The 24,545-nt window shown below is 40.2% G+C and overlaps 2 protein-coding genes across 4 annotated transcripts in view; one reads left to right on the forward strand and one right to left on the reverse strand.

Moving 5' to 3' along the window:
- The first annotated feature begins 11,306 nt into the window (after positions 1-11,306).
- SVIP (small VCP interacting protein) lies at positions 11,307-14,333 on the forward strand. Its single transcript, XM_084520772.1, has 4 exons — positions 11,307-11,486; positions 12,087-12,137; positions 12,628-12,741; positions 13,542-14,333. Exons 1-4 carry the CDS (start codon positions 11,424-11,426, stop codon positions 13,554-13,556), a joined length of 243 nt encoding a protein of 80 aa, XP_084376898.1. The 5' UTR covers positions 11,307-11,423; the 3' UTR covers positions 13,557-14,333.
- A 4,656-nt stretch (positions 14,334-18,989) lies between these two features.
- The window catches only part of GAS2 (growth arrest specific 2), an 89,990-nt gene continuing 84,434 nt past the window's right edge, over positions 18,990-24,545 (reverse strand). For all 3 annotated transcript variants that reach the window (XM_084520767.1, XM_084520768.1, XM_084520769.1), the window contains exon 8: positions 18,990-20,381. In XM_084520767.1, coding sequence (XP_084376893.1) covers positions 20,163-20,381 — 219 coding nt within the window. In that variant the 3' untranslated portion in view covers positions 18,990-20,162. The remainder of the gene's footprint in view (positions 20,382-24,545) is intronic.

Consider the following 24,545-nt stretch of genomic DNA (forward strand, 5'->3'; position numbering starts at 1 on the left):
CTGTCAGAAACATCTGTGCTCAACCAATATACTGATTATTGGATCGCCATTAAATTCCATCACAGATAATCAGATCTCTAGTGGTCCTGTATGGTTCCTCTTCTGTTTCTCACATAACATTTTATGTTTTCATGGTAGAATCTCAATTTTCATCAGTATTTTTCTAAGTCATGTCTTGGTTTTCTGCAGTCTTCCCACTGGCATCCCTTCTGGTTGGTTTTATTTTGCATTCTGACCAGCACCCAAGAGCAGATGTGCTGCTGTGACAGCACCCATCACCACATCACACTTGAAAACTGCCTGCGCATGCGCATATGGAGAGAGAGGTGGTAGGATGTTTAGATTCCTTTACAAGGTTGATACACTTATGTTGCAAGTCCACCAAAAATAGTATATTCCCAAGGCTAATTTAGAATACCATTTTAAAATGCACCAGGTTGAAAATGTTGTGGACAACCATCTTCAGTTTGCACAGCACACTAATAATGCTGTCTTGGGGACACCCTCCCCATTAACGTGATGCACAAACCATCATGCAAGTACGGTTCATACCTCTGAGGTCAGTGTCTTGTCTAATAAATTCCTTAGCCAGAGCTCCAAATTATACCTCTAACCCCTGGCAATCCAGTTGGATTTTTCTGCTAATACACTACCATCTGAAATCAGTCAACTATCAAGTCAGTAACTTAAAACGGAGAGAAATAAGAAACACAACAGCAGTATTGAAAACACACTAAGCCAGAAGCACAACTATTTTGCAGGTGAGTTAAAAGATGCAGTGCATGCATCTACGGTAATGTGCTTTTTAATGTCCTTTCTTCAGTTTTCTTTTCAGCAAGTCCCTGCAGTTAGTAGAAAGACCTTAACGTTAACAATTTCCATGGTAGCTTATTAGCACTTCATTGTTCTATAATGCCAACTCTATACACAATACTGTTGCAGTTCAATGGCTCCTGTATTATGATATGAGATTGGGCTAACTCAGCCAATATTTCAGCTGCACCTGAGATTTACACTTGGTGCAACTTGCATTTTATATATGGTTTGAAAATATATTAGAATAAATTGCAACTTGCAATCATGGAATACATGTATTTTTAATTTGCAGAATAGATTACACAGATTCCTCGTGCCCTTAAGAATCAAGGGGAGAAGCCTCCTACATGTAGTTCTACAAATCACCTTTTTCTACGGATGGTATTACTGTGACTCATAGGAGAGTATGCATAATCTGTAATGCAGGGAGAAAAAATTATTTTTCTTTTTTTTTGTAGTCTGAAGAATTGCTCATAAAGACAATGAAGTCTGACTCATAAACTGGGCAGTCCTGAAGAGAAATTCATAATCTTAATTTATTTATAGTCAAAAATGAATTATAAGTGACCAATGTTCAGTGATATGGTTGATATCCTACGAAGAAGTGATGCATTACTGTACAGTAGATGCGCATAATATATGTCTTTTTAATTCAGTTTTTAAAATGATAGCTTGTTACTTGCACAGAACAGAGTTTATCTGAACTCAAATATATAGAATAAACATACAACATGTTGCCATGGAAACATTACACTGAGAAGATTCAGATCTGATCTACGGTTCACAAAGAAGACAGCACTTCTTTTTAATTGCTGCAGCCAGTTAAAAATAGCAAGCATTGCTTTTGAAGATGCACTCGAGAATATTTAAAGGAGAGCCAGCACGAAGCAGTTGTTTCCCACTTACTGTTCCACTTCTTTCACCTGCACAGCTTTTCCTCCACAATCAGTCATCAAACCTCCCGTGTGTGCCCACTAAGAGGTGTCCTAAGCAGCTGGCACCCCATTGCACCCCTGGCACAAGGGTAAGAGCCAAACGCCTCTGCTCAAGGGTTCTGGTGCACAAGATCTTCTCAGGGCGGATGTTTGCATTGAACACATGACTCAGTGCTCCCCATACACTTTCTATAGTAACTGAACTTTTTGCTGAAACTCCTGAAAGAGAAGCAGCCCGAGGCAAACGCCCACATGAGGAATTTAAGTTTGAGCAGCTTGAGCCTGGCACTGTTAGAAAAAGATGAAACCCAAACCTTTTCATGCTAAGTGTCAGGAAACCAACGAAATGACACAAACAATTCTGTCTACAATAAGCACATAAAGAAGTGAAGAATTGAGACAGCAATCCTCCACAGGGTCAGAAAAGTGGACAGGGGGCTTTGGAAGATCACGAATGACAAAAGCAGCTGCAAAATCACAAGATAGGGAGCAGCTGAGGGGAAAGAATGTAGAAGTTGAAACACTAGCTAGACACGAAACACGTGGGAGTATAAGTGCAGAGATGTCACAGGATGGAGGAATGAGGCTATTAAGCACTATTGTGTCGGCTTCCTCTGACAAGGCATACCCACGCCTCTTCCGTGGCCAGCATTTTAAAGCAGTTTAAGCATTACTCTTTCAGGTAATGAACAGCTACAAGGTGTCCTTTCCAAAGCAAATTAGCAGTGCTACTGCCAGCCTGCTTCAACCCAGCAAGCTTCTTATCTAGAAGACCGAGGAAAATACCACAAATTTTCTATAGCAATGACAAATCCCCATGTTATTCTTTAAGCAAACTTTTTACTGTTGTGACCCTTAAATATTTCTGTGTTCACTCACATACAAGTTTCTGCTATGTCTGAGTTTTCCTTGTTTCCCTGGAAAGGCCTACTAAGCTCCTGGTCTGCTTGTTTGCTCTTTATCTGGTAATTAGCAAGAATCTGATTGACTCACCATGAATGCAAACCTGTAAAGGGCTAGGGATATAGAAACCTCTTCCCATTGCCATTCTCTTCAGTATGGGATTAAAACATTAACAGCCACAGAAATCAAATGGGTACTGCATCTATTTCCGTAAATGCCAGTGAATAATGACAAATTACTGCCATGAGATTTGTTGGTGACAATACACCCAGGTGAAATCTGGAAGTTTACACTGATTTCTTCATTTCCTGAATTTCACTTGACCTACCAGGATGGCACCTCCAGTCTGCTCAAGGACTTGTCTTCCTAAAGGCTTCAATATATGTACTCAGCCACACTGAAAGCAGAATTTTAGATAATTTTGAAAGATTTTTTTATATATATATAAATATTTCCTATAGGAAATATATTTCCTACCAAACACACTATTTCAAATGGAGTAAGGAAGTATTGCAATTTAGGTGTTTGTGTGTTTTTTTCCCCTCTTCAAGTGGCATACTGGAATTACATACATTTATTCTACAGTTTTAGTGAATATTCTTGTTTTTCATGTGGCTCTGAGAAGTACTAGAACTTCCTGGAAACTTATAACTCTATTGCACTGCTGATTTCTATTTATTAGGCTATGATTTACATTACACTGTAAATGTACCAAGTCAAAAAATCATCACTAAGGAATTTATCAGTAGGTATGGTCCACGTGTATAGGTAAAGCTCAGGTATGCTCTTCTCTTGGTCCAAGGAGACCATTAAGGCAAAAATAAATAAATAAATAAATAATACTGCTATGTTCATGGAATTGTACAAGCAGGTTACAGAATGACCAAAAATACCATGAAACATTAACATTGCAAATATATTCCAGAACATGCACCCATGGGTTTTGGGGACAGAATAATTTACATATCACTACAAGTTTTATCCCTAAGAATAGTCTGATGCACTACTCAAAAGGAAAAAAAAAAAAAAAAAAAAAAAAGCTTTGTGCCACATACACTGTCAGACACTCCAGCATCTGCTGACTGCAAAAATTTTTGTTTTGGTACATAGGTGTGTGCATTGTTTTCTTCTTAATATAAAGGTGTAGCTGAAGTCATACTTCCAGGATAAGGGGAAATAAATAAATAAAAACAAATGCACACCTGTGGCCTTCCTCCTCTGTTGTTTTGTTCTTAGCCCTTGCAATACTGATTTTAAATGTGTAACTGAATACAAATGTTCCCCACTGAGTGGATGCAAGAGGTACAAGAGGTTTAAAAACAAAAGCAAAACAAACAAAATCAAAACACATGCATGCGCACAAACAGGGCAGCTGAACTTAGACATGAAATTTTACAATCACATTTGTAGGCAAGTCCGTAAGATACCCGTGCTCTCAGTGCCCTGTTGTTTTTATGCCCCACGCTTGGCATGGGCCTACAGATGTCTCACCTCTGAGGAGACATCAGCTATATGATGTGACCCACGTTAGTAAGCAGCAAACCAGTAAAAGGTGCAAACAGAAAAGCACTGAGAGTTCCTGCATGGAAACAATTTTGAGAAGGACAGAATTTGAGTCAGAACATCCCCTCTCAGTAAGATATGTTAAAGCCGTACCAGTCCTTGGGAATACAGGCACTATGGCAGGGAGCAGACTGCGAGCCCCCCTTGGATTTGCAGGGGTTATTACACGTGCACAAGGCATCCATGAGAGAGCTGAACCTCACACTGCACTGAAGATAAGAAACTGGTGCCCAAGGCAGCAGCGTACAATATCAGGAGCATGCAGAAACCAAGCAGAATATACACAATCCAAAAATCAGCTGTTCCTCTTCTTATCCAATCGCAGGAGAACAGTCTGCTTTTTGTTTTCAAAGTTATTTTCTGCCCAATAATTCAATGTTTCTCTCTGGTAACATGCTAGAGGGAGAAAGTGTATGCAGTGCTGTATGTCATGTAAATGAGTTTATTGCATAGCGATTTTTCAAACTGTGCAGCCGTACAAAGGCAGAGTGCAAATTGACCTTAAAGAGCAGCAAAGTCTTCCTTCTCGGTTTTAATTGCCCTTGTACTCAGGCACAAGCTATTTCACAATGCAAATTTTTCATTATAAGTGGCAACTGTAAGCAGAAGGTTTTTTGGCAGCCCCTAATTGCTGTCTAACCAAGGCATTCCGGACTGGTAAGTGCATCGTGCGAACATGCTCAGTGCAGGACCTAAAAGCCTTCCTTTGTACATGTGAAGGAGCTTCATCAGGATTCCATCGAAGATTTATTCCTATGTGCCGGACAGTCGATCAAGCAGGACTTCCAGGTGTTTACAGACATTATTCAAGGAAATGCTGCCATTAATTTTTACAGAGTTTCCCAGAGATGTCAATGTATGGGATTCTGCTCAGAAGGAAAACGTATAGACAGGAAGTTTGTATGCAGTGTGCAAGTTTTAGTCACCCACGAGTGACATCCATACACCTCCCTTGCTTCCAGAGAGCAGATTGTGACAATCTGTTAGGAAAGATGGGAAAGTAATGGCAAGGGATTCACTGCTAATGAAGCAAAATCACTGAGATTAACTGAAAGCTTATGAAGTTAAACCATGGCTTAAAAAAGGTCAGTTTTCCTGGACCTCAGCAGAAGTTGTACTTCCAAAATAGAGAGTCTCCAGAGCGTGGACAGCAGTCTGACATTTTCAATAATCCCTAAGCTAAAATATAAAAGGAAATTTGCAGAAAATCATGAAGCGATCACTGAATATCTGCATCTGTATTCTATCAAGCTAGTCAAGCACTACACCGTATTCATCATCCTCTGGTTAGTCATAAACAATTTTTCACAAAGTCTGCCTTGCCACATTCTTGAAGAAACTCAAACTTTAAATGTACTAGTTCTCAATGTCGTGGAAACTGTTATCAAGTATCATCAAGTATTTTCATTAAAATGCTCCTTACATATGGTTCCCTATGTTTTGTGAAGACATAAGTAGAGTGAATACTTAAAGATCATTACTTCTTTACTGCCAATATTCTGCAATATGTGTACATAAAATATTTTGTTTCACGTTAAGCTGGTGATTTCACAGCTAGTTAGTTTTCTGAATTGTCCCAAACTAGGCAGTAGCTAGAAGCTTTCCTGTTTTTGGTTTCAAGACAGGCATAAACCTAGAGTTATTATCTGAAGTAACTCTTGAGATACAGTCCTATAAAAACAGGCAAAACACGAAGTCACTGAAACATGTTCATTCTATGCAACTGTATTTTTTCTCTTGCCCCACAGTCAAATATTATAATTAAGACTTCGGTCTGGCAACAGTAAGAACAGATCCTTATTTATTTATTAAAACACCAAGGACTTCGGTGGAATTACCAACAGAGTTGCGAATGAAGTTGATGTCTTAAAGTTTCATGATCTCTGTGGTTGGAATCACTATCTACATACAGAAGTAAAATGTTATGAGTGAAAAACCACACGATTTGCAGGCCCTAATTACTGGTGTAATAAATTAACAAACAGTGCACCTCTGGCATGCATTGGACCATTGCACATGGCTGTCCTTGAACCAGACGAGAATGGAAGAGCCAGAACAAAGCAACTAAGGATCTAAACCAGCATCACTGCCAACTTGAATATATCCAGTGTGCCTAAGGTACAAGAACCACCTGGTTCTTGTGGCTAGTCTGCTTACTGGCTGGATTATACACATTTTACAGACCCGTTACATAGGCCTGAACAGGGAAGAATGGCTGGGGGAATGGTCCTGTTTAGCCTGACTTGTTGTTCACTAACAGAGCTGCGTAGGTTTTCCTATATTCATAGGAATAGATCACCCCTATATTGGAGGTGGTGTTTACACAGGGACAATTATTCTACAACCAGAAATTTATTTCCCCTTTCTGTTTACTACAGAGCATCACAGTATGCAACAATAAAGCCAGAAAAAAGATGACACAAGCAGGACTGACCTGGTGGAGCTGCTGTGGAGGCCATCAGACCTGGAGCCCCACGACCATCTATGCAACATCACGGCCCCAGCAGGATGCTCTCAGAAATCAGGGACAGCCTTTGTATTGATTAGCTTCAGTCCTTTCCAAGTGGCATTTAAACTGATGGCTAATTTCTACAGAGTAACATATCAGGGCCATAAAGGCTTATATAAATGTCCACAGAGGCTGCAATTATTTTTCCAGTAGACAGCGTGGCACTAAGCTGACCCACGCCTTTCCCGTAAGGGTCTATGCTTCTGTTGTTGTAAAAACATTGCACGGTGAAAGCAAGTACTGCCAGTGCACAAATCAGAGTTATGACCAAGGCAGCTACTCGTACAGTCATTTGCATTTTTCTTGGGGAAAAAAATCAAGAAGTTTAAAAAAGTCAAATAAGTATTGTTATTAGCTGGAAGAGAGGTATGATACCTTAACTAGGCACTCCAAAGTTTACTCCCAATAACTAGAATTTGGTCTCTAATCAGTTTTCCTTGTGTTTTTGTTTCTTTTGTTTGTTTTTAATAAAATGATCACAAAAGCTTGTTAAACTCTCAGTCAGAAATGGGTTTTCTCTAGATTTACACACACCACTAACAACATTACTTCTCCATTATTAGTAAATTCCCACATTAAAAGATCAGCACTACAATTACTGTGGCAGTTAACAGCTCTTCAAGAGGTGCTTTTTTGTAGAGAAAGAGGCATTTATGGGGTAGACTAACTACCCCATAATTTTCACCCTGTAAATGTACGTTATCGACCTTCAAATCATTTGGCCAGGGTTCTTAAAGCCACTTCCCTTTTCTCTGCCCTATATTGCATACACAATAGTGGAGGATAAAAAATGCCTCCGGTTGTTTTTCCTCTTTTTGCATATGTTGTTGGGACTCAACCTTTTTTGGAGGGGGAAAAAAAAAAAAAAAGTTTCTGACACTTCCAGAACTCTAATGGATAGTATTGTATGATCCTCATTCCTATTCAAAGCCACACTGCCTGCAATATTAAAACACAACAAATCGAAAGTGTGTGTATAGATTTGGGAAATTCAGGAAATGTTTGTGTCAATAGTACCACCTGCTGGATTTAAAGAAGACAAAAGAGATCGAGCCTTAAATTGCATTGAGTTGCATCTTAATCTGACTTTTATCAATGTCATTCTTGCACAAGCCCCATCGTAACTATTACAAATGAACATGTAATGAACTGCCAGATCTTCTAATGAGCCACAAAATAATCTGCATAAAGGTCAAAGACATCTGTAGTGTGTATTTTTTGGTAAATCAGATACTCAAAACACTACACACTATTCATAACATTAACAAAAAAAAAGTTCCAATTGATCAGTCTAGCAAGCCCCTGCAGGAAACACGATACTCCTGTTAATGTCACTGTTAAAAGTATGTGGTTTGTTTGCTCGTTTGAAGGTGACTGCATAACAAATGTATTATGCAATAACACATAGCACTACCATTTGGCAGGGTGGGGAAAGGGGACAAAAAAAAAAATAAAATGAACCAAACCCTCCCCTGTTTTCTGTTACTGTTGAGCTACCAGGCGTTATTATTACTGATCTTACACTGGCAATAAATCCTCAGCGTGCAATTAATCGAAGAGCTTTGCCATCTGTAATCAGGAAGAGCACTCTTCACTCTGTTGAGCGATCCCTGCTGTGCTGTTTACAGATGATGAGCGTCACCCCTTTTCCAGGCAAGGAGCAGAGCAATGCTCTGCACTGCTCACCCCCAGCACGGGGGAAGGTTCCCCCAGAGAAAGAAGAGTCTGCTTAATCTGAAGAGACAGAGAAGGATTAAGAGGGAAGGGAATGACGGCTGATCACCACTGCTTGTTTTCAGAAACGCTTCCGAAGGAGATGCAGATGAGTTCAGCCTGCTGCCAGCTCCATGTTTCACTCGTGCTGTCACACTGCACCCCTGGCCAGGGGAACCAGCTGCCCTGCTGCTTCAGGCCAGGGAGCATCTGCCCCGTGTGCTGAAGCTAACTGAATAAGGCCCTTATTTCCCAACCTTTGAACGTGTATGTCATTTTCAAGCATCAGCACATCCGAATACTCAAAGATCCTGCTGACTTCATGTCAAGCTATACATACTCAGGGTTTCTTTAAGCTTATTGCAGGAAGCCTCAAGAAGAAATCAGTTCTTAAAGGACCCCAGACTAAGCAAAGTTACTGCAAGGTTATTCTTTAACTTCAGCAACTTCCTTAAATGTCTTGTTAGAGAACTAGTTGGTACCATATTTCCAATTACTTCTCAATAACCAGCACTCTGTGCCTTATGCACACAGTTTTAAAGAAGTGCGGTTTTGGTTGGACCACTCACTTCTCAGTTATATATCTTATCCGCTCACACTACCAGGAAGCTGCGCTGTCTCTCTCTGCAGAGAAGTCTTGTTCAATAGCGCTTACATCTTCCTCTAAACCTGGTAGGCAAGACAGACACCTTTTTGCTGTATTCAGGTGTTATCATGGTACTGATGGAGTATACAGGGGACTGCAGCAACCATGAACCCCTGGGGTCTCACCTGAAGCTTGACAAGCACTAATCACTCAATCGCTTAATCCATCCAACTATAAAACCATAGCGCCTTGAAAGCTCAGAAATGATAACAAAACTGCTTCCATTACAAAGCATCAACTTAAATCATAACACCCCAGAACATGCTGCAGCTCCTGGAGCACCACAGCCCTGCCACGCTGCTGCAGCTTCTTGCCTTCCTTTAGACAGCCTCTAGCTGTGAATGATGGAGGGAGGCAGGTAAATCTCCTTCTCCCTCCCTCCAGCTTGATAAGCCTCCCAGGACTACAGCCACACTTCTGATGCTCACTTCAGAAAGCCCAGGGCCATGCTGTGACTGGCTCAAAGTACTTCATTTAGCAGTATGATAATCCTCTCTGATGGCTAATTAGAGCTGCAGGGAACAGACACAAGAACTAAAATTACAGTAACATATGACATTGTGTACTCGTGAAATAAATAGCAGGACAAGAACATGGGCACAAAAATAAGTACTTGGTTCAATAGCACTGAGACAGGAAAGAAACTGCACAGATGTGGCATTGTTTGTGAAGAGTACTTCCAACACTCTTCACCTAACCCCTGAGAAGGGCTATATAGACAAAACCAAGTTCAGGAAATGTTGTTGAATAGAGCAATGCCATAGCTACTATAAATAACTAGGACAAAAGAGAAGGTAGCAACATTTTAAGAAAAAAGGAACAGAAATAGTCTAAGAGACAGGAAAGAGGAAAAGACTTTTGGAAAATTCGGTATCAGTAAACACAGGGAAACAAGGCCAGCATGGAGAGAAGAGGTTTGCATGGCACTTCAGTGCTGACAGGAAAGCACAGCAAACCATCTCAAAGGGGAAAAAAGGCTGAAGCCCAAAATGCAGTGCACGGAGGTGCTTGCTGTGCTCACTGACAACATCGCTACAAGCTGAGATTGTGCCAGAGCATTTAAGGGTTTGGCAACAGGCACATCACTATCAGCTTTCAGCAGGACCTCTGAGACACCCCACCACCACCATCGTATTGGAGCATGAAGCAAAAGCAATCTTTAGACCGCACTAAATCTGGCTCAAGCTTTAGTTATTCTGACACTTCCAGAAATCTAGCAGATGCTGGTGCCTTGGTTCCTTCCCATTTAGCAGTTTATGTTAATTTCTCAGAAATTATGTCAGAAATCTCTCAGAAATTGCTTCACCTTGGAGTGCCAACTAAGCCAGTTGGGAGGGATGGGGACAAGTGCTACGGTCTGCAGAAACCAGAGACTTTCAAGTTCTCATTTCACGATAGCACACGTGATAGCACCAAAGGGCTGCCAGGCATTGGCACATACAGCTGGGCCAAACCAACATAATCAGACAGAAAGAGCACTGTGCATTTGCTAGATATCACCAACTTCTATCAGCGTAATTCCTGATAACGTGGCTCAATGCTTCCATCTGAATTTTGCTTTATCACTGACAGCTAAATACAATTTTGTCTGGTCAGAGCGAAGGTTTGTCTGTTTGCGAATTAGGGCCGCAGGAGCTTTCTACTGACCCCAGGAAGCCCCCTGCTGACATTCAGTATCGGTATCATTGATACCTTCTTGCCAAAAATACAAGTACCCGATGTGTGGAAGCAGCCTGCCGCTGCTCAAGGCCAGTGGATGGCAGCATAACACCAGGGAATGGAAATGCTGCTTCTAATTTAAGCATACTTCCAGTAAACTACAAGTCCTAAGGTTTAGCAGAGCCACCTGGAAATTAATTAGACTACTGCCCCTCTCGCCCTAACACAATGAAGGCAACGCAGTTTACTTTTTGAAGGATTTATTGTGTCCTCAAGTGAATAGACATTGACACTAATGCCATGAACAAACGGGAACTGGAGCACTGCTCTCCTTTGGGGAGGGCTGGCTACGGGCCCGCCAGCACCGCCTGGACTCGAGCTACACGGGGACAGCTCCTGGGGTGGTTCCTCGGGCTGTGATTTCACCGCCCCTTCGGCTCCCCCGCCGGTGACCCCATAAAGCCTCAGGCACCGCCTGGGCTCGCAGCGCTCAGCCCGAGCCCGGCCCCGGCCATGCCCGCCCCCGGCCGCCCCGCACGGCCCCGAGGCGGGGCGAGCCCTGCCCGAGCGCGGCGCCGGGCGGAGGCCGCAGGCGGGGCCGCCGCCTCCTTTTCCTCCTTCTCCTCCTCCTCCTCTTCCTCCCCGGCCGCCGCCAGCCGTGCCGGCGGTGGGCCCCGCCATGGGGCTCTGCCTGCCCTGCTTGGGGGGCGCCGTCAAGGACGTGGTGGAGACGCCCGACCCGGTGAGTGCGGCCCGGCCGCTTCCCCCCGGCCGCCTGCGAGCGCGGTGAGGCCCCGAGGCCCTGGGCCTGGCCCCGCCGCCTGTGTCCTTCCCCCCCCCGCCCCGCGCCTCCTTTTGCCCTGGGAAGGGGAGAAAGGTGCCCTGGACACAGCGCTGGGGGCTCCCCGCAGCCGCACGGGGTCAGGTTTAGGCTGCAGGGACAGGAGCTGCTGCAGGGCTGGTTGCCCCTGCCCGCCCGCCTCCACTCCCCACCTGCGGCTTTTAGCCAGGCAGAGTACAATAACCCCTTCTTTACCTTCCCCAAGGACATTTATCACTGTCTTCTCCTTGTTTTTCGGGGAGCAAAAGCACCGTAGAGGTTTCTAAGGGGGGAGGGTTGGACTGCAGCTCTGTCAGCAGCTGCTCCTCTAGCCCATTAGTCACTAAACACACTTTGTTCTCCCACATTTGCAGTGGAGGTAAAAACGATGCTAATTGACATAAGGTTGGCATTTCGTGACGGTTTGCAGTACAGATTTGAGTCACTTAAAAATGCAGACTTTTAAAAGAAGGTACAGACTGTATCGGAATAGAATTTCACTGTCTTTCACATTTTATTTAGGAAATAAAAAGAAGACAGCTAGCAGAAGCTGCCGAGAAGAGGCAGATGGAGGTAACGCCTGATTAAATGCTATTTATTCAGAATATATTTGGGGAGCTGGTTTACAGGGAAAGTAGCTAGGACTTCTGCAGGAACACCAGATATCGTGCATGGATTATGGGCATTGTCGCTAAGTTTTCTGACTACTGATATTTTACCTCCATACTTCAGTATATACACACACATACTAGATTTTTTTTTTTTTTTTTGGTAAAGTTAAGTTCTGTCGTTGTGTCTTAAGGGATGCAAACTGGGTACACTTAATTGCATTAAAGTATGTTCACCTGGATATATTAATATCAAACTAGAACTCCCTCACATAGCTGCAAGAGCACTTAATATAAAGAAGTACTCTGAAAAGTCTGGTTTGACATCATGGTAGTGTTAATTACTGTTTACATCTTTACATGCAAACCAGAGTTCACAAGGTACCATTACCAGGACTCGCAGTTTGGCTTCTATCCGTAAAAATGACTGACCTTATGCAAATATTTCCTTGCAGGCTTCCTCTCGAGGTATTAAGAACACTTATTCCGTAGAGCAGAAGAAAAAGAAACAGGAAGAAATAGAAAAAAGAATTGCAGCTTCAGGTTCTGGAGGAGGAGGAGGACTGAGAGTAAGTTTAAAAATGAAACAGTATGATGCAACTGTCTTGATATTCACTAAGGAAAATCCAATTTTGTTTTGTTGTTGTCTACAAGATTGAATAATGCAAGAAAAAAAAAAAACAAGAGGAAGGGAAATGGAATAGAAATAGAAGCATGTGTCATGTATTCTCAAGCAGATTTAATTTCTGGGATGCAAGGATGGCAGAGAGCTTAGTTTTCCCGTCTTGCTCTCAGTTTCTGCACCAATGATCTGATTCTCCTCAGTTTTATGATACTCTCAGCACTGGGGAACCTCTTCCCTGATCTCAGTGTCCCATTTCATTACCTCTTAAGACTTGCTCTTCTTGGCTCAGAGTCTACAGAATATCATTCAACTAAGTACAGTAAATGTTTGGGGTTTCAACCATCTTTTTCTCTTTCTAAAAAAATGCAAAATGCTGCCCTATTTACTGATAAACTTGGTTGCTGCTATTGCTACCACTTTTCTAAATAAACTGTCACAGAAAAACGGGTGAAAATTTAATGCAGGAGTTCTCCAGGGCAATAGCTGGATCCATTTCTTGAAACACAAGTTTTGTAAGCAATTATCTCTTCCCCCTGTTGCTGGATATGAGGGCATTCATAGCAGTGGAACTCTGTGGGTGGGAGTTCACATATCTGCTACCACTGGTGAGCTTTGTGTCCACCACTCACTGGATATAAACTGCATTAGACAAGGGAGTTGGTCTTTGTACAACCCTGTGGTGTGGATATTTACCCCTCCAGCTTCATATAAACCTGTGGTGCATTTTGTTGTTTTTTTCTTTAGTGGCAGGTTGGATAAAGAAGTATGACTTCTGGAGAGACGATTGATGTTTACTGCCAATAACTTGCCAGTTTCTGCAGCCAAGTGGCACTTACTCATCATGTGGCTTTTGCTGTTTGCGTATGAAGACTCAGCAGTACTTTGCCATTGCAGGAGGGCAGATGTGGAATTGTGTACTAAGAAAGTTAAGAGCTCAAGCCTCTGAACACTAGGTTTTGGCCAATTTTTGTTTTATGTGCATGTTTTATTGGTTCCCTCTCAAGGGAGTGAGATGGGTTTTCTCACATAGAAGTGATGTCTTGACCCTGTAGTCAGTCTGTGTGTATGTTATCTGGTCAGTGGGTATGTCTATGTTTATGGCCAGCTTAGGCAGAGTTCACATGCCCATGTGATGTTTAACACTCACTTCGAGCTCTACAATTAAACTTTTATCCAACTCCTTATATAGAATGGAGTTCATAAATATGTATCTGGATATGTAGGTTACCACATTTCTTTTCAGTTTCCTAATAACTTGTGAACTGCTTAAGGATTTAGTGCCTTTAAAAAAAAAAAAAAACAAAAACAAAGCAACAACAACTAAAGCAGTTTCAATGATAGGCCCTCACAGACTGAAGCCTTTTGACACTGCATAATACACCTTTATAAACCCTGTATACTTACAGCAAGAAAGCTGTTTTATTGTGAGTCTAATAAGCGTTCTCCTCACTTTCAGATGTGAATTTCTCTTCAACATATACGTATTTATAAGGAATACTGGAGCATAAACACTACATTAAAAATACCTTTAATTCATTGTTTTGTTGCTTTTTCCTTTTAAACACAAGAGGGCAGTGCTGCACTTCAGATGATTTTGAAAAACACAAAACAGAAGACCCATTATGTCATCTCTTGGCTGGTTCATTTGCTGAAACTTCTGTACTATCTGGGTGGGTTTGTTACACTGCACTAACATTGGCCAAACGCCTGAAGCTCTGTTGCTTTTCTTCTGTATTCAGGAATGTCTGTAATTCCCTTCCCAAATGTGAAGCTGCCTTGGATTATTTAGAGCTACCTAAACTATGGCATAACTAGTGACCTCAAGCCCCTGTTTTCATAGACAAGGAAAGCTTGTTGCAGCATGATCAATGCTAAAAAGCTGGCCACTCTTTTCCCTGAAAAGCATTGTGTTTGGCTCAGCATGTCATTGACCCCGTTTTGACCTATATTGGCTTTTCGTCTTCCCTGAACTAAATACTTGTTTTACCTTCCCAAATTGTGTCTCACATTGTCTTAGGAGCTCAGTCCTGACACAGGGAGTTTCCTGGCTTAACCTTCATAATTGACTCAAGAAAGGAGACCTTACAATTTTAATATGATAGCGTTAGGGCTAAGAAGTTGTGTCCTTGGCAGATGATGAATACATGTCGTTTCCTTTGATTGTTTGCACTTGTTCTCTTCACTGTATTTAAAAAACATTACTATGACCAATTAATTCTAATGAAAATGTATTGAGATGTAATAAAGTATATAAAAAAAAGCTTGCAATGTGAATTTCAATCCAACATCTGTCCCATTTGGTGTCCTACAGAGATTATATAGATGGTACTTAGCACTGGGGCTTGTCATTTGGGATATGTCTAACTAACACATTTTACTTCTCGCTCTCCATCTTATTGCTCCCCCAAAACTGTAAGGGAAGATCAGCAAACTGACCTAACAGAGAGTCGGTACTTGAGTAGTGATCACGAAGATTTTCATGGAAACCAACATAATAACCTCATCAAGCAAGTTGTGATTCCTGGACACCTGCTGAAGTTTCCTCTTTGACAAAGCAAGAGGTATTTGCAGTGTGAAGTTCTCATGCTAGTGTGCCATGACATGCTACCCACACTTGCTATAGATAGGGCAAGGTAAGCCTATTCTGCTCCAGGTAATATCATCTGGACCAGCAAAAATGCTGTACATTTATTTTAAAGATTACCACGCTGGCTGAACATAAACACCACTTGTCATTGATTCCTGGTCCAGCCAACACAACTTGTGGCTCTTGGCCTGGCAATTTTCCTGGAAGGTGGGAATAAACAAAAATCAGATCACCTCTGATTGAGTGGGCCTTGTGTTAAAAGGAGGTTTTGCAACCCAGAATTACCACAGAAGCAAATCTTGCTTCTTTGTCCAACCCTTCACTAAATAGGAGATACGTCCATGCTTCTTAAGTGACCTGGTTTTGAACATGAAATATATTCCTACAGCAAAGAAAGACTTCAGAGGATTTGGGGTGCTGTTATTCTGTATTACAAGTCACCAAGTGATAAAGCTATTTTTAAAAAAGCTTTCTGTACCATCCTGGCTTGATTGTTTGGGCGATCACAGCCTGAACCTAAACTGGGAAATGATTTGGGTGAATAAAAACGCTTCTTGTTTTCCTAAGTTTTCTGATAACGTTAATACCAGATCAGAATGAAAGCAAGACATACTGTAGTTCAGTAGCATACAATTTATCGTTGCCTGCAGAGTGCTATTAGGTGGTAAAGCCAACAGCTACATAGATTCAAGCTGCTCCCTACTTGGAAAAACAGATACCACCCCTCTTTGTTACCACTTTGTGCTGCACTAAGTAGCTATTAAACTCAATAGGAATTTGGTCCTTATTTCCTCCATTCCTATCAGTTCACTTCCCCTCAGAAACTGTTCAAAAACATTCAGATGAGTTAGGTGGTTGATACTGGGTTTGATTTACAGCACTATGACCACACCTCTTCCGCCTACCTTCTGAAAGCATTTTTAGTTTCTTGCAAAACGCTTGGGGAAAAAAAAAAATTCTGGCAGCCAGAAAACCATGCTCCTGAACTGACATCAAAGGGCTGAAACTGAGTGACAGGATAGTCATTGCAGCAATAGTTACAGAATGAAACCATCTGCTACTGTGCACTGTCAAGATACACTGATTCCAGGCAGAGATTGAGGCAGGACTTGCTGAGGTTTGGGAGAATGCAGAAGCTACGGCTCCCCAAGGGTAGGTAGGTAGCACCACTGGGAGCCCTTAGCCAAACAGCTGGCTTCAGCATGTGGTTTGGGCACCCTGACAGATTCAATCATGGAGACAAAGCTCATCAGGTACGAGTGGTGCCAGCAGCTGGACTGGGATGGAAAAACCTCTCCAGCCCCATAAAATTTTGCGTGATCCTAAAGGTCTGTTTCACCTTACTTCAAACTCCAGTATACCCACAGGCTAAGAAAGTAGGAGACAAAGCAAAGAAAAGGCCCTTGGCTTCCTTCCCAGTCAGCAGCCAACAAGGCAGTACACAATATAAGCCCCAGAAGAATCAAACCCCCATAAGCATCTCTAGCAGATGCTGCTGTAACACTGTGCTGCGGCAAACAGCTCATCTCACTGATCTAAAATGAACACATATAATGTATTCAGTGTTGCGTCTTCAGTTATAAGAAGCTTGCTATACCTTCCCACACATATATTCACACCTCACTCTTTCACTCATCCCCACCAAGAGCCCTTGAGCTGGTTACCATAGAATTTCTCTCTCTTAAGTTGCTGTTGGGCGGGGGGGGGGTCGGTAATGCAAATGAAGGCTCAATTATCACTACAATAAAGATAAGGTAAAGTAATGTTCCCACTCAATTATATAAATAAAAATAGAATATGAACAGCAAGGTAACATAAGGTATGTTCTACAATAAGTATTAACAGGTGTTACAATTAACATTTCCAAATTATTTCTGAATTGTTTCCAGAATTATGATGTTTATTTAACGTTATATGATAATAGTTTTTAAAAGCCATCTTATACCAATTACCATCTTGAGTTTTACCAGCATTATTTATTTATTCACAGCTAAAAAGTGGTTCTGTGTTGGCTTCTACATGACCCAACTCACACTTCAAGAAGAGGCTCTGGTGCAGTTCAGAGTAGCTCAGCTTTGTAAGCCTCCCTGACACTCACACTGCAGAGTTACACAATGACAAGTTGAGCTAAAGTCACTACATGGTCCTCTTCCTCACTGTCAGCCTCCATTGATGCGTCAATGTTTCATCTTTTCATTATTCACTGTTGTAACAAGGAACTATTTCAGAGTCTCAACAGACCTTGCTTAGGATACAAAACAATGTTTGAAGATCTGATACACTGAAGACCAGAGCATCCACTGGTACTCTGATATTCAGTTCAGCCTCCTAGGAATCTATGCAAGATACCTTACTAGCCACACACCACGCCATAGAAATTTTAAGTACTATCCAGAATAACTGATGACCAACTTCGTTTCCCCTCCACAGACAACATTTTTCAAACAGCCTGTTCTGTTCCCATACTAACAAACAACAAGAAGCACTCTAACTCCTTCAGCAAGATGTGAATGCTCAGCTTCAGCTTTGTAACATGAATTTCAGACTCCTAACTCCTCAGAAAAATAAATAAATAAATACCCAACGTTGCTCCAGAGCTTAGTACAATAACAAGACACCACTTAACTAAAGAACTACACTTACCTTCCAAATATGATATCTCCAGCCCCTCTTTCCAAAAGAAGTTAAATTACTGCAGGATTTTTTTTATTGATTCTCCTGCTTTAACTTCCTTCTCCTTGCTCCTTACCCATCCCAGGTGCATCAAATGACAGAAGCCCCACCTGAAAACGTTTTACTCCAGTTAGGTGGTAGCAGGCAGTACGTCAAAAAAAAAAAAAAAAATCCTTTAAAGGGCTCCTATTATACCATCAAATAGGCTGAAGTTTTAAGTCAAGTAGTATTTCAATGTGATTTTAGGATGCTGGAGAACAAATGCATACCCTAGTTTATTACTTATTTATTTATTAAATTTAAAATCTTGGTTTGGATTTACTGGGATTATTTGTTGATGTTTAATGTTAAAATAAATCTAAGTATAACATATATATAAAATTGTAAATGTCTGTTCTTAATCTATTAACATATAAATATCTTTCAATACTGTGTGCCAAGCAACTGTGTAATTGCTAGTATTTAGCAGGTATTTATAGGTAGTAAGGTAGGATAGTTCTACTGATATGTGATAAAATGTGGTGGTTTTAGTAAGGCATTGAGCGTGAGGGAACAAGGTCTTGAGCCTGTCTTGCTGTAGCCAGTAGAAATCTTGCCTTTAATTTTTAAGACCACAGGAGCAGATCATACGGGTATTTATTAAAACTAAAAAGTACAGAAAAATAGCAATTGATACTTTAAAAAACAAAACAAAACAAAAAAACACTTCAGGAACACTTTCGATTCTGTTCTTTCCCTGCAAAGGAGGAAAATTAAACATAATCCAAGTATTTTCTGTGCTATCTGTCGTAAGTAAATGTTTACACCACCATTTGCTGTTTACCTTACTATTAGGTTAGTAAGCAGTTCTACATTGTAGGCATCTCCTCAGTGGCACCAAAGTACAGGAATACAGTTTACAAATACCAAACAAGACTTTGAAAACATATGAGTATTTTTAAAAAAGTTTATTTCATTTGTAATGAAACAACTGAGTTCTGCTTGAATTTATACAGTCAGTGAAATAATCCTATAAAATGATTTTTCTAGGAAGTTATAAGGCACATAAATTACCAAATATAAACAAAGAAAAGTAGCCAAAATTATGAACTAAGCCCCAATACGTCTTTAGCTATTTTAGAGGTGTGTGAATGATTTACAAGAATGTGAATCACTCTACTGACAGGGTAATGAATATTTTATATTTGGCATGACCAACAGAATGAAAAATAAGGGGAAGGAAAAGCTCACGCTCAAGCAGAGGATAATGTTTTGTGATGGAAGTGGGACTAGTCTGTTCTGAAGCTCCTCCTTGGATAGAAGGGCCATGCATCTTTTACTACTTCCCTTCATGGCTTGCAAAACATCACCCTGCTAGTACAGCTGGCCGTCTCTGTTGTCTGACAGGGGAAGGGGCAACCTTCCTTCTGCTTCTATATTGGGCAACTCTGTCAGAAAGAGGGAGGATCTAAGTGCGGATCTAGCACTTGGTATTGCCTTTTGTTTTAAAGAGTAGAAGGGTTGTGGGTCTTTCTTCTTGAGCTATTTTATGTTGTTTTGTTTTTGTGTTTTTTTTTTTTTTTAAGTAATCACTTTGGGAAGTTGTTTGGCATGCAACAAGTCTCTATATTCTATTGCTTAAAAAAATCTTGCAACCCATAAAAATAGTCAATTCTGATTTCATTTCAAGAGGCATTACCAAATAATTTCCACAAATACTAATTTTCCACCTGCATATATATATTTCAACTAGTCTAACAGTCAAGGATTCAATGTCATAAGATTTTCATACAAATATATTGTATTATGTATTTTCTTCCTTTAACAGGATCCACTCCTTTATGTAACTCTAAGTATACATTCACGTATTAAAGAGTAATAATTTGGCTAAAAATATATGTCTATTTCTTATCTGATTGTAGTAATTAGCCTAGCAAGGGTAATTTGCTATAAAAGATACAGTACTAGAAATAAATATTTCTACAATTCAAAGATCTTCAAAATGGGTTGCCATTTCCAGTCTGAAAGTTTCTGAAGTCCTTTTAAAGCATAAACTAAATTTGCTACACTTGAGAAAATAATTTGGACCTACATATATAGAGTCCCAATCACATGAGAAGCTTATTTCACTTAATCTCCTTCTTGGTTTTGTAATGGGCAGAAACAACCAGATAATTGTCTGGATTCATGTCCCTGAGGGTTGGAGACTTGCTCTGGATTGGAGAAGTTTTCCCATCCACTCGAGAGATCTGCAGCATTCGGCACGGGTCATGCTTCAGTAAGTAACCTGCAAAAGTCTCCCATCCTCCTCCAACACGGACCATCACGTGTTTGTTGTGCAGCATCTGAAATTACATATAAAGGAACAAAAAATCTTCAAGGTGAACCATTCACTGGGTTTTCATTCTTCCTGCTGGAAAAAGCTCTGCTTATTTAATTAAAAGTCACAGACATATTAGTATTTTGCTTTAAAATAAAAGGGAAAGAAACAAAACTGTAGAATGTTTTTTATTTGAACTCAGTAACTATGAATATTTTTTTAAAAAAACTTTAAATAAAACTTTATATAAAATATAAAAATAGTTTATTTAAAACTTTAATAAAATAAAATAGTATTTAAAACTAAAAATTTTCATACTGTCTGTAAACATTACTACTTCTTTTCCGAGTCTGATGCCACTGAGTGATCCTGTTCTTCACGTAGTTAGTGTAAACATGGTAGGGCACATGGATTATTTTTTTTTAAATACATAGATACCATCATACATGTTTTGATACCATCATACATGTTTTGAGACTGTTTTTTGTTTACATGAGAAGGAACTATATAAATGAAGTAGTGAGGGGAAAAAAAAAAAAAAAAAAAGATCTTCTTTATCTCCTTAAATATCAAAAAAAAAAAAAAAGTTATTTAAGAAAATGAAGAAGTGAAGTATTGTTTGTTTGCTTGCTTGTTTTTTTGTTTTGTTTTTTGTTTTTCAGTATTGCTGACATATATTGTAAATAAAATGCTATAAGGAGGGACATCACAACTGCTATATCTGTAGCTGTTTTGAGATATCTCAATTTATGCTGAGTTGTGAAAGAATATACAAGAAAAGTCCCTACGCTCATCCTAGGAGAAGATCTCAGTAGTGCTTATGCTTGCTGTCTTTATTCCAGCAACACTAGTGCTTGACCTACAAAGAAATTTTAGGTTAAGACAGAGGTATCCAACTGTCCAGTTAGGTGCCTATCTCTGTTGTAGAGTGTGGACCTCAAGGTCCACACTTATTTTCTGCCTAAACTCAAATAAGGCTTTTCACCAATTACAAAAGTAATGTCTATGCACCTAGTCAAGTCATAATTCATGCATTGAAACATGCTTCGATTAAATGCATCTTATGAATTGCAAAACATAATTTAGCCATAGCACAAGAAATTAAAAATTTGCCTTGTGAAAGTTCCACCTCCAGGCCACTGTCCTCAGACAGCTCTACATTGTCTTATACATGCACAACTGCCTTGAGGGCTTACAATATTTGCACTTCTGAGAGTTATGTGGCATACAGACCTTTTGTAACCTAGCCCAGTGGTGCACAATCACTACACAGAGTACAGACAGCAAAGCAAATAAATAAATACATAAATAAATTAAAATGCCCAATAAAATAAATAAATAAATAAAAAGCCTTCAGTGGCATGAAATTTAAATCACATTTTCAGTCTGGACAATGTATCATCAAAGAAGCAAATGGTTTTTACATCAAATTGAAAATTGAAGTTCAAACAGTGACAGTGCCTTACGACAATAATATACATACTTCTATTTAGCTGCTTTCTCCTGTTTGAATGCTTTAAAAAAATAATTTTGAGAAATGTACCCAGAACTTGTAAAGTAAAAGCATTTTAAACTCTACATCAGTCCACCACGACATGTGATGCTGCTGTGGGAATGAGTTAAGTGTTGCTGAATTTCAGCTTCCACATATTGTCAGAGGGGGCTTCACGTTCCAAAAGAAGTTAGTATCTGGACTTCTGATTAAGAGTTAGGAATGGAAAGTTAGTAAAAAAATATATTTGGTTCAATTCCCCTTAGGGACTGCTGCACAGACAAATAAAACCTATGTGGTATGCTATTTCCTGATGCTCAGGTTAAATATACATCTTCTGTCTTTCTCCTCCGTTTTGAATATATTATTTTTATATTATAAAATTCATTGCTTGCTCTCTATAGAGACAGGGTTTTCCTGCATCCTAAATATGGTCATTGTTTATGCTGTGCTGTGCCACAAAAGCACAATTTTATTCCTATGGCCATATTTTGATTTCAGGAACATCAGCACAAATCCAGAATAAATCTGCTAGCTTCAAAATTGCTCTGGACTCCTCACAGAAGAATAAAGGATTTCTCCTGCATCTATAAATAATTGCTCTAATTTCTAACTGAAAAATCCATTTCCACTGCAACACCCTTCAGCTGAAGATGAAACTTTTGGTTGAGATTCTATAATCCCCCCAATCCAGCTTTTCCATGAGAACTCTGAGAAAAAAGCTGGATACCACAGTAATAAATTTAATTAGTCAGTTATCAAGGCCAATAAATTCATAACATTAATGTATTTTGATGCTGCTATCCAGCTAATTAAAGCTGAGAAAACCCTTCCAAATGACCAAATTACCAGACAATACCTTTGCAGAAGAAATTATAGATTGTTTTGGTATGCGTTAAGGCATACCAAAGGGATAACAGACAAAACAATTGAGAGAAGTTCAAAGTATGCTGTCACTACATAGGACTTGGACATCAAAGTGAAACATGGTTTAAACTGTTTTGATTTTCACATAAAGGAATTGAGGGAACTTTGTGGACTATTGGAGAGATATTAGGCTGTACGTGAAGATATTAAGCTCATGTAAATAAGCATAGCTCTACTGACTTGAAAAAAAATCTATTTGGTTTTATAGGAACTGAAAATCTGGCCCAAAAATGTTATTCTTCAGATTATATTACAACTTTTTTTTTAAGGATATTTCAGGGAGGGGAAGGGAAGCAGGGGGAGGAATTACACACGATGGATCTCATCCAAATCCTGCAAAAGCCAATGGAAAGAATCCTACTGACTTTAATGGCACTGGGGCTGGGCTCTGGAAGCCAAACTCAGCAACCTAAAGCAAATCACAGTCTGGAGTCAGTCAGCGTGATTTTAGGCCAACTTCTGAAATGATGTAGGCTACATACTGAGAGTATATTGACTATAAAATCCAAAGGTGTTTGGCAAAATAACGCAGCACATCACACCAGAGGCTGCACAGAGAAAATTTTACACTCTGAAAGTATGAAGTTAATGAGATTGGGAAAGATAAGAGCTGAATGTATTTCAATTAAATTTTCCTGAATACAAGCCATTTAGATTTATTGTCATCAGAAGATAAGATTCTTGTTTCTTGTATCTTAGCATTTAGCGGACCTTTTTTTGACAGGTGTTCAGAACCACATAATTAAATGGGCTTCTACATTAATATATTTTCACAGTGGCCCTAGAGATATTGCAGGCCACAAAAAAAAGAGAAAAAAAAAATAGAAAAAAAGAGAAAGAAAGAGAGAGAGAGAGAGAGAGAGAGAGAGAGAGAGAGAGAGATCCTAGCGTTGGTAAGATTTACACACACTGTTTTGTCAGCACAGTACCAGCAGCAAGCTGGAACACCTCCCTGCCATCACTTGGCAGGCTTCGAGGCCAGTGCTAAGTCACAGCAGCAGTCACAGCAGCACCAGCACACCCGTATCGTGCACTCAGTCATGGCACTTTAACCACTTTAACTTTTTTTTTTTTTTCTTCTGGAAATGCAGCTGAAGCTCTTTAGGAATCGTTTTGCTCTGCAACTTGTCTGTACCATTTACATTGCTGATCTACCCTTCTGTCTATGCCAAAAAATGGCTTTCTCAAGTCTCAGTATTAGTCACTAAGCATTTTTCATGACAGGCTTGGCTGTTAACCTACATCCTCTTGAAGCTTGCCACTGAAAATTATCACATCTGTCACTTCACGTGAAGCTCAGCCTGGTAGGGCCCAGAGAAAGACTCCAAGAAATACTGGCAACATACAGAGAAGCCTGTCCAGCTGTATGCTTTCATGGACTCTCCAAAAGAAACTGTGACAATATCAGTTCAGCATCTCTGACGGTCACTGAGACGTACAGAGAAGTCTGTGCCAACATTTGAACAAAGTAATGCTAATACTGTGTTCAAACAGGTGATGACTGGGGGCTGACCGAGAAGATGACATTGAGGAGAGCTGAGTGGGCACTGGCCAGTGGTCAGAGAAAGGTCTAAAAATTGAAAACAGCTTTGATAAAAAAAAGAAATGGGGGGAAACTACACAGATGTGCATGTCATGCTGAGAGTGGCATGTCGCTGTCTGCCCCAAAATGCAGATTTAGATTTAGGGATGGGGCAAGCAAGAAGCATTTTGGGTTTAGATTCATACTTCTTCCATTGAGTTTTTGAGAAGTTCTGATGCAAGCCAGTA

This window comes from Aythya ferina (assembly GCF_964211825.1).
Source record: "Aythya ferina genome assembly, chromosome: 5".
NCBI lineage: Eukaryota > Metazoa > Chordata > Aves > Anseriformes > Anatidae > Aythya > Aythya ferina.